Raw genomic sequence first — 12,857 nt, forward strand, 5'->3', positions numbered from 1 at the left:
ACTTTCACCTGCATGAATTTCACTAAGAAACAAAAACTCAGATTTTTTTGTGTGGAATCAAGTAACCTGACCTCCTAATATGCTGCAAAAAACTAGAGCCCTGTGGAATCATTCTTTTATTTGTTTCAGTTATTTGACTGCAGCCATGCTGGAGCACCGCCTTTAGTCGAACAAATCAACCTCAGGACTTATTGTTTGTAAGCCTAATACTTATTCTATCGGTCTCTTTTGCCGAACCACTAAGTTACGGGTATGTAAACACACCAGCATCAGTTGTCAAGTGATGGTGAGGGGACAAACAGACACACAAACATACACACACCCACACACACACATATATATATATATATGACAGGCTTCTTTCAGTTTCCGTCTGTCAAATTCATTCACTAGGCTTTGGTCAGCCCAAGGCTATAGTAGAAGACACTTGCCCAAGGTGTCACACTGTGGGACTGAACCATGTGGCCACTCCTGCACCTATCTTTTTTTCTTATATTGAATGAATTACAGTGACCTCCTAATATGCCATAAAACCCTTGTTTTGGTCCGGAAAATGGGGTGGGTGGGGTGGAACCCTCAGAAATTTCACCCCCACCCCATTTTCAAATATTTTTTGCTGTTTCTTTCTTTACCCATATCTTTTAGATAACATTTTGCAGAAATACTTTTTCGAGAGTGTGTTTGTGGATTACATTAGATTGAAAATTCAAAGAAGTTTGAAATGAATAAGTGAAAATGCAGAGGTTATAGAAGTTAGTGGTAACGAAGTCTGCGGAGAAATAAAGAATGATAAATAATTCATCTAAAAAAACACGTTAGAGTTTGTGTTAGTGTGTGAAACAAGTAAAAGTACAATATTAAAATAAAATATCTTTTTCATACCTCTTAGAATCCCCGTTTCTTTTTTCCAAACAAAAATAAGGGGCTTGCAGCATATTAAGGGTTCAGGTTACTTGATTCCATGCAAAAAATCCAAGTTTTTTATTTTTCTTAGTGAAAATTGTGTGGATGAAAGTATAAAAATTTACCAAAATTACTACCTGCTTTTATAGCAAGTTGATGCTGGTAGTTTATCCCGTCCCTTTCTGACTTTTGGTTCTTGCAATTGAAAAAATTGCATTATTTATGGAATGACCCAATAAATATTGATTTCAAATTTGGGCATAAAACCAGCAATTTTGAAGGAGGGGCAAGTCAATTACATCAACCCCAGTGCTCAACTGATACTTATTTTATTGACCCCAGAAGGATGAAAGGCTAAATCAACTTCAGTGGCATTTGAACTCAGAACATAACGACAGATGAAGTGCTGCTAAGCATTTTGTCTAGCATGCCACCTTTATGTTGGAACTAAATATTTCAAAATATTTTTGCGTGGCTGTGTGGTAAGAAGTTTGCTTGTCAACCAGATGGTTCTTGGTTCAGTTTCATTGTGTGACACCTGGGCAAAGATCTTTATACAATAGTCCCAAAGTGACCAAAGTCTAGTGTGATGGAACCTGAAAGCAGAAAGATGCCCGACACACACAAATGTGTGTTACTGTCTTTTTGTCTTGACATAGTGTGATAGTTGTAAACAAGTGTCATTGTCATGCAAGCAGTGTCCTTTGTTTCTCGTCTTCTATGGTCTTGAGGAAATATTACTTTACTTAGAAACAGGTGAGGGTTGACAATAGGAAGTGCATCTGGCTGTAGAAAATCTGCCTTAACAATTTTAGTCTGATCCATGCAAGTATGGAAAAATGGATGTTAAATTATGATGATGATGATGATGATTTCTCTGGTGTTTTACCAATACTAACACTTTGCTGTCATTATTGACTTCCATGATAATTACTTTGTGTGTTTGTGTGTCTTAATCATGAGAGAAGTGGGGTCTTAACCTGTGCATCAATACTTCAGTGCTTGCAATAAATTTAAATTAAAAGGAACCAAGAGACTAACACAAATGCTTGCAACAGAATAAGTTAGAGGCCATTAGTGACCAGAAGGTTGTGTTATGCTGGGTGGGATTTTAGGCCTAAGACAATAATGTTAAATCTGTTCCTTCTCTCCCTCACACCAGGTATAACTAAATGGTTGGAGGGTTGGAAAAAGAAGAACTGGATGAAATCAAGTGGAGAAGAAGTGATAAACAAAGAAGATCTGCAGGAATTGGACGAGAAATTGGAGGGAATCAATGTTAAATGGGTAAGTTTAAGCAGGACAAACTGGGAAGCTAAAAGAGAACTCTATCATGACATCTAAACCAACTGAAGGATTTGATTGTGTGTGTGTGAGAGAGAGAGAGAAAGAGTGAAAATGTGTTTTATTATGTGCTTTGTTTTTTTTTTCCATTGTGGTTTAATTAGAAGAGGTTAAGATTACTTATCAAAGTTTGTAAAGATTTTGGCAAGAGATTAGAAAATCTGACTAATTTTGGAGGAGAGAAAATTTTCAGTCTGTGCTTTTTACCTTTCCTACTGATCATCTTGATGATATAGTAGAAGTTGATGATGGTAGGAGGGGTTTCTTCCATATGTTGCAGATTGTGTTAGGTTTGGTTGTGTGAGCAGTGTGGAAGGACATATCTGAGAGAATGGTTTCAGTCCCACATTTAACTGTCTGATGAGTCAGGGGTGAAACATATGTTGTGAAGGGTCAGTGTAGAACTGGTAGAGTGTCAACCAGTGAGTTCAGGTACCAGAGAACTGGCAAGGGTTGTTGTGCTTTGATTAGCCATAAGTTGGAGGATTCTGTAAGGGGCAAAGACTGAAAATTCTGTTGTTTTAACCCCAGATCAACCCTAATTGAACAGACTTATGATCAAAGGTATTCTAGCCATGGCCATGCATCTTTTCTGAAGTGTGTCCTATTCCAAGATAGTAGGGTGTGATTTAAGAGAAATTTGGCTATTTCTAGCAAGTTGTTATTACATAGATGCTCTCTCCTCCCTTCTCTTTGATTATGAAGTAAAAGTTTTGAGGTGAGAAATAGATCAATAATTTTTGAATGTTTAATTTTATGGATTTGGGCAGGTGACAACACAAATTAGTGCAAAATTTAGGGATGAAAAACTGCTCATCCTCACCAGTAGCTGCATTGGTGTAGGAGGAGTGAGAGAGGAAAGAAATGTGATGAGAATAAGTACAAAGAAAGGTGAGGCAAGATGTCATCAGTGTAAAATAATTGGTAGTTGAAATAATGTTGATGTTGGAGATGTTTGAGGAAAAGTAGTGGCTATAAAGAAACTTAGAAGAGAGCAGAGAGACTTAGGGCCACAGTAACTGGAAGTCTTTTTGCTTACACTCTCTCCCCTTCTCATCTGGTTATCAGCCAAATAATACTTTTCAGTGTGTGAAGGTGGAATATAGAATGTAGTCTGAACAACAGATGGATTGGAGATAGATGAGAAATAGTTGGCTCAGAAAAAAATAAAATTTGAATGAGGGAGGAGAAAAGCAAGTATGCATATGTACACCCCTGCCACACACATCGCTAACTCTCTTTAGTTTGTTTCAACTACTGAATGAACTAGCACAAAGAATTACAAGGTTGCAGATGATCTGTTCTCATTGACAGATTGTCAAAGAACTCTACAAGAAATAAATGTCATTTTAATCTCTGATCAAAAATTTGTGTAGATGCCTAGAAAATTTCTCATGTCTAAAGATGTTAGTAATAACTTTCTATTATTCAAAGAAATAAGAACCTTTTCTTTAATAACCAAAACAGTTGTTATTATATATTGCCTAGCACTTAGAAGAAAGGAGTTTTAAAAAATATAATGTATTTGAATGGTTGTTTTTAATTTAAAAAACACTACTTTATGAATGAATCAATGGTTAAAATTTTAGACATGAATTTGAAATAGAAACAGCAAGATGTCTACTTACCTCTTTTGAGAGAAATGTTAGTATAATTAGTAACTTGATTAACCAGGGAATGATCAGTACTTAATAACAAACCAGTGGGACTGGTTTATTGTTATTAGAATTATTATTAAAAGAAAGAAAATTGTTGGCCTTGTGCCAAAATTAGAAAGAATTATCAATATTAAGGTTCATAGAAATGAATTGTGTTCATGGCCCTTGTAGGCCCGCTAGGAATGGTTAAGTTGGCTGCTTCAAGTTGATTGCTACAGAAAGAACTAGGGCAGGAAGGGAATTCCAGTGGGATGTTATTCAGGGAAGGGAGGGACTTGGAAATGATTATTGTAGACCTGGGAATACAATATGCGTGTTTCAAATTGGTACTAATAATGTTTAGAGATTTTTAAAATTATCATTTTATTTAATTTTATAGTTTAATGAGAGTTTCTCTAATTTCTATTCTCAGTTTCCGCATAGGAGTACAAAAATAGATAGGCTGTGGATAGCCTCCTCTTCTTTACATCAACAAATAAATATAAAAATTATTTTGATTTTATATTATTTCTATTTCCTAGGTCCATGTGGATGCTCATTGTGGAGTGGCTGGAAACGAAGCTGCTGACAAATTGGCCAATAAAGGAGCAAAACTCCCTCTACCCAAGTAGATTTTCCTGCATGTTGTTATTCGGAATGTCAACAAATGATATATCGTAAAGTCTCACACACACACACACACACACACACACACACACACACACACACACACTCTCTCTCTCTCTTGCACAGATATAGTGATAAGCATAGTCTTACAATAATACTTTCGAAATATCCTTTCACAGATATATAGTAGTATTTCTACAATAAAAGATATATCTATGTATTCATAATTTAGTTCATGTGGTTATTTCTTGTTGGTGTGTTAAATAATTATGGTAAAGTGGCATAATTAAAATATGTTTACAATAAAATAGCAGAGAAAATATAAAGACTCCAGTCACAAAGAAAAAGTGATTAGCCAGTCATCTGGCAAACAATGTGCTATTCCGATACTTTCAGTGGGTCTGTTTCTCTTTTCTGACCAAAATTAGTTTTTATGTCTGTGTATCATCATTATTTTTATATCCCCTTTTTCAGACAGGCATGGGTTGGACAAGACTACAACACTCGTAAATCTACCTGTCTATGATGGAGACATAAAATGAGGGAGGGAGGTCACAAGAGCAGTATGCATTGAGAAATGTATAAATAGACTTGATAGATTACTGGGTGATGTCTTAACGAAATCACATTATTGTTGGTGATACAGCATTCTATTGCAGCTACATGACGTGTTTGCGACTAAGTGACATGTGATGACAATTCACTCCCGAACTGAAATAAGCTCCTAGCCTCTGTATCCTGAACGGTTATGTGGACCACTCCTAACAAAAGCCAAACCTTCCTTCAATCACTACATAAAAAGTATTAAGAAAAAAAATGTTATTTAAATATACTTTTATTTTAGTTGTTTACACTATATTACGCTGGCTTATAGTCTTATACATTCAAAGTTCACAAATTTCCTTATTTAAATTGTGAATCATATTCCTTTCAATAATATCAAAATGATTATCAAACTTCTTTGTAGACGATATTTTCTTGTTTGGTCAACACTAATTTTCAAATTACTGGAGTCCTTTGCTCTACTCATAGTGACATATAATTGGCTGTGTGTAAACATCAGAACAGGTAAAAATACTCCTACACGATCTAAAGTCTGGCGTTGTGCCTTGTTTACTGTGAATGCATGAGTGGAATCTTTAGGAATCTGCTCATCTACGATGGGAAATAAAGGAATAGTATCACAAATCTAAACCCTCTAAATTCACGAACTATATGGAGAGGGGAATCCAGAATTAATCCTCATCACTGGAATTTTAACAAAAAAAAAAAAAAATCAAAGGTAATTTATTGATACAAAACTCGATATCCACTAAATAATCATACTTCTTCACATTTTTTCCTATTTACCTCCTTTGTAATCCAGCCATTTGACCATGAAAAGGAAGGACACAACACGCATTATAAGTTGACTTCCTTTTGCTTCTTTTATTAGTTATCTCCCCCGTAATTTTTATTTACACTTTTACGCCTGTAAACTTAACAATTACTTCCAGTAATAATCGTAATTTTTCACGTTTTTTTCACTAAAAACTTACCTGATTACCTCTTTCATAATCCTGAAAAACATTGGTCCAGCTGTTTGATCATGAAGAGGGCACAGACAGATGGATATAACGCCCATTATAGTAAAATGATATCCTTCCTGTCACCAACTCTTTTGTTTTTTTCTTTTTTATTCCACTTGAGCTATAGGATGCATTGTTTATGGGGGGTGGGGTGGAAATGAAACATCCCCATTGCCCAAATGGGAATAAACACGCACAATAGGCTTCCATCTCTCAAATTTACTCATAAGGCATGATTTTGTGTGTGAATGTCATTATCATAATCATTTAATGTCCATTTTTTTCCTTGCTTGCATGTATCAGAAAGAATTTGTTGAGGCAGATTTTCTGTGATCAGATGCCCAAGGTAATATTTCTTCATGGCCAGACTTGCTTTTTGCAGAATACGGGGAAACAAACAACCTCACTTGTACGATGATGATGCTCATTTACAACCAACATCTGATGTCTAGACAAAGGTACACACACATACATGTGTGAGTATGTATATATATATATATATATGTGTGTGTGTGTGTGTGTGTGTGATGGATTCTCTCATTGTGAACATCAAATGCAGGTTCAGTAAAATAAAGCGGTAATCATGTTCTATGGACACAAATGTGTCTCTTGAGGCCTGCTAGTTCTCTCAAACCTTTTGACAAATGAAACAAGTTAAGGGCTCAGTTTGCTTGAGCGCTTATTGATCATTACTACATGTTTTCTTGAGTTGGAGGCAAGGCCTGTTTTGCTCCATGCTACAGAACTAGTGACAGGTAAGGTCTTCATCTAAAACAGTATTTTGCCACTATACCTTCATGCTTGCACGAAGTTGGTCCCGATGCTGGAGTCAACTTTGTTCAAATCTTGAACTGAGGAGAAGCAGGACCTGCACCGTGTCCTGTGTTCTGATGCTTTGCTTTACTTTCTATCTTTTACTTGTTTCAGACATTAGACTGCAGCCATACTGAGGCACCTCCTTGAAAAATTTTTAGTCAAATGAACTAACTCCAGTACTTATACTATTGATCTCTTTTGCCGAACTGTTTAGGGGGATGTAAACACACCAACACCAGTTGTCAAGCAATAGTGAGGGATAAACACAGACACAAAGACACTCACGCACACACACATATATGCATCCAGTGTAAGCTTTGGACACATAAAAGGTGCAGCAATATCAGGGGAAAATTAGGTACAATGAACGCTGAAAATGGGCAGAAAATAGACTCCATCAACTGCCAGGGAAGCAAGCTAGAGATAGTAGATAGCTTCTGTTATCTAGGTGACCAAGTTAGAAGTGTAGGTGAATGCTCTGAGAGTGTAGCTGTGAGAATATGCTCATTTATTCATTCATTTATCTAATTTTATCATAAACCGAAAACTGTTTAGTCTTCCATGCCATATGTTTAGAGAAAAAACTTAAGATCCCTTTGCTCAACCTAACTCTCTCTCTCTTTCATGCTCATTTATTATTATCATTTATCATTCATTTATCTAATTCTATCACAGTTTGGCTGACTGAAAACTGTTGGTTATAGCTCTAGTTAAGAATTCAAATGCCCAATTCTATCTCATTATCATCATTAATATTTTCTCATACCGGCAGCCTAAGTTTTTTACTGTTTTGTGGTGCCCAATTCTCTCTCATTATCAGAATTACTATTCTTTCACTCCGGCAGTGGCAATGTTAAACCCATTCGTTCAATTATGTTACCCTAAATCCCAAAATGCGCCAGCCCTTCCCACCCCCATCATCTGTACCGGAAGACTCTATCCTCTGATCTTTATCGGATGTCTCTCCCATGAACACCTCCAAAGGCTTAATGTTCCCCCATCCCTACTTAGGGTTTATCTCTTATGTAATGTAGTGATTATGTAATGCATAAAATGATGGTGTAGTGTATGCAGGCTGAAGGCTATTGTATGATTATGAGTTCTACCAAATGTGAGCTTTCTTTTCAGGGACATGACGCTGCTGTTCCCCATCCCAGGGTCTTGTGGGCCCACACCCTCAGAGTTGGCACATTGAAAGGTAGGTCTGGTGCGATTGTTGAGATGCTTGAACAGAGACGTGTAGATTTGTGCTGCGTCCAAGAAGTAAGGTGGAGAGGAAGTTCTGCTAGGTTCCTCACAGGCAAAGAACATAGGTATAAGATTTTCTGAGCAGGGAACACTGATGGGGTCGAGGGCATGGGTATACTTCTTGCAGAGAAATGGGTTGATGAGGTAGTCAGAATCTGTGATAGAATACTTAAGATTAGATTTGTGCTGCAACATGGGTTAGCAACCATTATCTTGGCCTATGTCCCTCAGCCAGGACTACCTGATGAACAGAAAGACTGATTTTATGACACCCTCTTGCAGACTATCTCATTGACGAATGACGGGGATCTTGTCTTTGTGGCTGGTGACTTCAATGGGCATGTTGGACAACATGCTTGGGGCTTCCATGGCGTACATGGAGGCTATGGTTTTGGTTCCTAAGGAGGGAACCAAGCTGCTGGAGTTCTGCAATGCAAATGATTTTATGGCTTGTAATACTAACTTCAGGAAACCTGCCAGTCACGTATTCACTTATTGATCTGGTGGACACACTAGTCAAATTGATTACCTCGCCAGGAAATGGGAAAGATGACTAATTATAAATGCCAAAACCTTCCCAGGTGAAGAATGCACCCCACAAAATAGATTAGTAGTTAGCGACTTCAGGATCAGGGCTAAATGGATGCCCAGAAGATGACCAGCATGGAGGAGAAGGGTCTGGAAGCTTAAAGATCCTGTGAATGGACAGATATTTAGAGACGTATTACTCAAAGTTTTTGACGAAATAGAGGGGGATATAGCATTACATGATGTGGAAGACAACTGGAGGTTCCTACAGGACAACCTGTTGAGGGCTACTGACCAGATCTGTGAATGGTGCAAAGTCCCCTCTCGACCCAAGGTAATATGGTGGTGAAACAATGTAGTTGATAGGGCCATTAGGGAAAAGAAACAGGCATGGAAGGACTGGAAGAACGGTGGTAGCAGGGAACTGTATCAGATTGCCAGAAGGGAAGCTAGGAGACAAGTTTACTTAGCCAGAAGGGAAGCAGATAAGAAAAATTTGCCAATGTTCTGTGTCGTGAGGACCAAAAACTTGAAGTGTTTTGTGTTGCAAGACAGTGTGTGAGAGAGAATCGTGATGTCATAGGAAAGAAATGTGTCTGCATGGATGATGGCTCGCTTACATTTAATGAGGCTGCAAAAAGAGAGACTTGGAGACACCACTATGAAAGGTTGCTAAATGAAGAGAATGAATGGGAGAAAGAGAGTCTGCCGAATGTCGACCCAACAGAGGGTCCAGCTATCCAAATTGACAGTACCTTGGTAGATGAAGCAATTAAGGGTATGAAGACAGGGAAAGCTCCCAGCCCATCAGGAATCTGCAGAGATGCTTAAAATATCTGGCAGTGTCGGCTATAGTCTAGTCACCCGTATAGTCAATCAGGTGATACATGAAAGAGTAGCAGCACCATAGTCAACTGCTACAAAAGTAAAGGTGATGCATTAGATACGAATAATAACAGAGGTATTAAGTGTTGGATCAAGTAATGAAAGTCACAGAGAAGGGAGAGAGTCAGTTCAGATGAGATACAGTTTGGGTTTGTGCCAGGGAAAAGCACCACTGATGCTATATTTCTGGTAAGACAACTGCAGGAGAAATACTTAGCCAAAGATAAACCTCTGTACCTGGCCTTCATTGACATGGAGAAAGCCTTTGACAGGGTCCCCTGATCCCTTATCTGGTGGTTAATGCAGAAACTAGGAATAGATGAGTCGTTAGTGAGAGCTGTATAAGCTATGTTTAGGGATGCTGTCAAATAGGTGGAGTTGTCAACAAGTATAGTGAAGAATTTCGGGTAGGGGTCCACCTAAGGTCAGTCCTCATCCCCCTCTTATTCATCATAGTCCTTCAGACAATAACAGAGGAATTCAAGACAGGATGCCCCTGGGAGCTCCTCTATGCTGATGACCATGCTCTAATAGCTAAGTCACTATCAGAACTAGAGGAGAAATTTCAGGTGTGGCAGCAAGGTCTAGAATCAAAGGGCCTTAGAGTTAACCTAGCAAAGACCAAAGTCTTAATATGTAGGGAGGCAGATAAATCACAAATCCCTTCAGGTAGATGGCCCTGCTTGATCTGCAGAAAAGGCGTAGGTAGAAAATCCTAAGATGTACCAGGTGTAAGCTATGGATACATAAGAGGTGCAGCAATATCAAAAGAAGGCTAACTGGGAAGATAGTTTTTGTGTATGGCAAATGCTCAGGGGCAATAAACACTGAAAATGTGCAAAAAACAGCTTCCTTCACATGCCAGGGGAAAAAACTAGAAGTAGTTGATAGCTTCCATTACCTAGGTGACCAAGTCAGTAGTCGGGGTGGATGCCCTGAGAGTGCAGCTACTAGAATAAGAATAGCCTGGGCAAAGTTCAGAGAGCTCCTACCTCTGCTGGTGACAAAGGACCTCTCACTCAGAGTAAAATGTAGACTGTATGGCGCATGTGTGCAAACAGTCATGCTACATGGCAGTGAAACATGGGCTGTGACTGCTAACGACATGCATAAGCTTGCATGGAATGAAGCTGGTATGCCTCCACTGGATGTGCAATGCAGTGTGTATACATGACAGAGTGTAAGTGCCCTGAGAGAAAAGTTGGACATAAGAAGCATCAGATGTGGTGTACAAGAGAGATGACTTACGCTGGTATGGTCATGTGTTGCGTATGGATGGAGACAGCTGTGTGAAAAAGTGTCACACTCTAGCAGTAGAGGGAATCTGTGGAAGAGGTAGATCCAGGAAGACCTGGAATGAGGTGGGCCTCACAGAGGCGATGACAAGTGACTGGGACCTTTGGAGATGTGCTGTGCTTGAGAAGACCCAGCAAGCCAAGTGAGACCATAACCGTGACCTATGCCAGTGCAGCATAACTGGCCCATCTAAGAGTACTCTTCAATCATTGGGCAATAAACTGCGTTTGCGAAGACGGATTGGTTGGCGTTAGGAAGGGCATCCAGCTGTAGATACTCTGCCAGATCAGATTGGAGCCTGGTGCAGCCTTCTAGCTTGCCAGCCCTCAGTCAATTCGTCCAACCCATGCCAGCATGGAAAGCAGATGTTAAACGATGATGATGATGAAAGTTCGGGGAGCTCCTACCCCTGCTGGCAACAAAGGGTCTCTCTCTCAGAGTGAAAGGTAGATTGTTTGATGCCTGTGTGCGAACAGCTATGCTGCATGGCAGTGAAACATGGGCTGTGACAACTGAGGACATGCATAGGCTTGAAATAAATGAAGCTAGTATGCTTCGATGGATGTGCAATGTCAGTGTGCATGTTCGACAGAGTGTAAGCATCTTGAGAGAAAAGTTAGGCATAAGAGGCATCAGATGTAGTGTGCAAGAGAGATGACTGCATTGGTATGGTCATGTGATACGTGTAGACGAGGACAGCTGTGTAAAGAAGTGTCATTCTCTAATTGTGGAGGGAACCTGTGGTGGAGGTAAACCCAGGAAGACAGGGAATGAGGTGGTGAAGCATGATCTTCGAACTTTGAGCCTCACAGAGGCAATGACTAATGACCGAGACCTTTGGCGATGTTCTATGCTTGAAAGGACCCATCAAGCTAAGTGCACTCATGCTGGTGGTATGTAAAGAACACTTTTCGAGCATTTGGCCTCATGGAGGCAATGTGGCTGAGTTCCTTTCAAGTGTTGGGCCTCATTGAGGCAATGACCAAGACCTTTGGCATTACATCATGCTTGAGAAGAAGACCCGTCAAGCCAAGCAAAATCAGTCGTGGCATGCAAATTGGCATCCATGCTGGTGGCATGTAAAAGCACCCCAGGTGTCACGCAAATGGCACCCATTACACTCTCGGAGTGGTTGGCATTAGGAAGCGCATCCAGCCGTACGAAACCATGCCAAATCGGATTGGAATCTGGTGCAGCATGCCAGCCCATGCTAGCATGGACAACAAACGTTAAATGATGATGATGAAATATATATATATATATATGATGTGCTTCTTTCAGTTTCTGTCTACCAAATCCACTTACAAGGCTTTGGTTGGCTCAAGATGCTTGCTCAGGGTGCTACACAGTGGGACTGAACCCAAGATCACATAGTTGAGAAGCAATCTCTCATAGCTATGCATCTGTGTATGAATATATTTCTAGCTCCTTAAATTTATTATCTTCTATCTTCAATAACCTCACCGATATCTATACTTTTGTGCTTATTGGTTTCTCACATGATCATAAATTCTTATATTGATTACATTGGTCTGTAATATGTGTCTCTCTCTGCTATTTTATTGACTCCCAGGGATGTTGAAGTTTACCTCAAGAGATTTGAACACAATACAGAAAGAAGAAACTAAACACTGTAAGGCATCTACACCAATTGTTTAATATCATCTTTATATCCGTATATATATATATATATAAGGCAAGATGTGTGTGTGTGTGTGTGTGTACGTAAATGTAGTTTATGCACGTCCACAAATTAGCACGCATGTCACTCCAATTTTAGGAGGAGATTCGTCATGACCCTATCTGCATTTTCGTCAACTTTTTCTCTCAGAGGCACCCGCGTATAGCTGTAAAAATCGATTTTCAGCCATAACTTTTACCAATTTCAAAGTTTGCACCTGAAGGAGAGAGAGAGAAATTGTATGTTTGTGAGAGGGAGGGTGAAGGAGAGATACATCTTGTTTGCCAGCGTCGAACAAGAAAAAGTAAACAAAAAGTGGGAGAG

General features: G+C 39.2%; 1 protein-coding gene across 1 annotated transcript in view; it reads left to right on the plus strand.

Annotated features, from left to right (window-relative positions):
* Positions 1–4,738, plus strand: part of LOC106875333 (ribonuclease H1) — a 39,841-nt gene extending 35,103 nt beyond the window's left edge. The window contains exons 8-9 of the mRNA XM_014923428.2: positions 2,066–2,190; positions 4,427–4,738. Of these exons, the coding sequence (XP_014778914.1) occupies positions 2,066–2,190; positions 4,427–4,516 (215 nt within the window). The 3' untranslated portion in view covers positions 4,517–4,738. The remainder of the gene's footprint in view (positions 1–2,065; positions 2,191–4,426) is intronic.
* The last annotated feature ends 8,119 nt before the right edge of the window (positions 4,739–12,857 follow it).

This window comes from Octopus bimaculoides, chromosome 14, assembly GCF_001194135.2.
Source record: "Octopus bimaculoides isolate UCB-OBI-ISO-001 chromosome 14, ASM119413v2, whole genome shotgun sequence".
In the NCBI taxonomy this organism is placed as follows: Eukaryota; Metazoa; Mollusca; class Cephalopoda; order Octopoda; family Octopodidae; genus Octopus; species Octopus bimaculoides.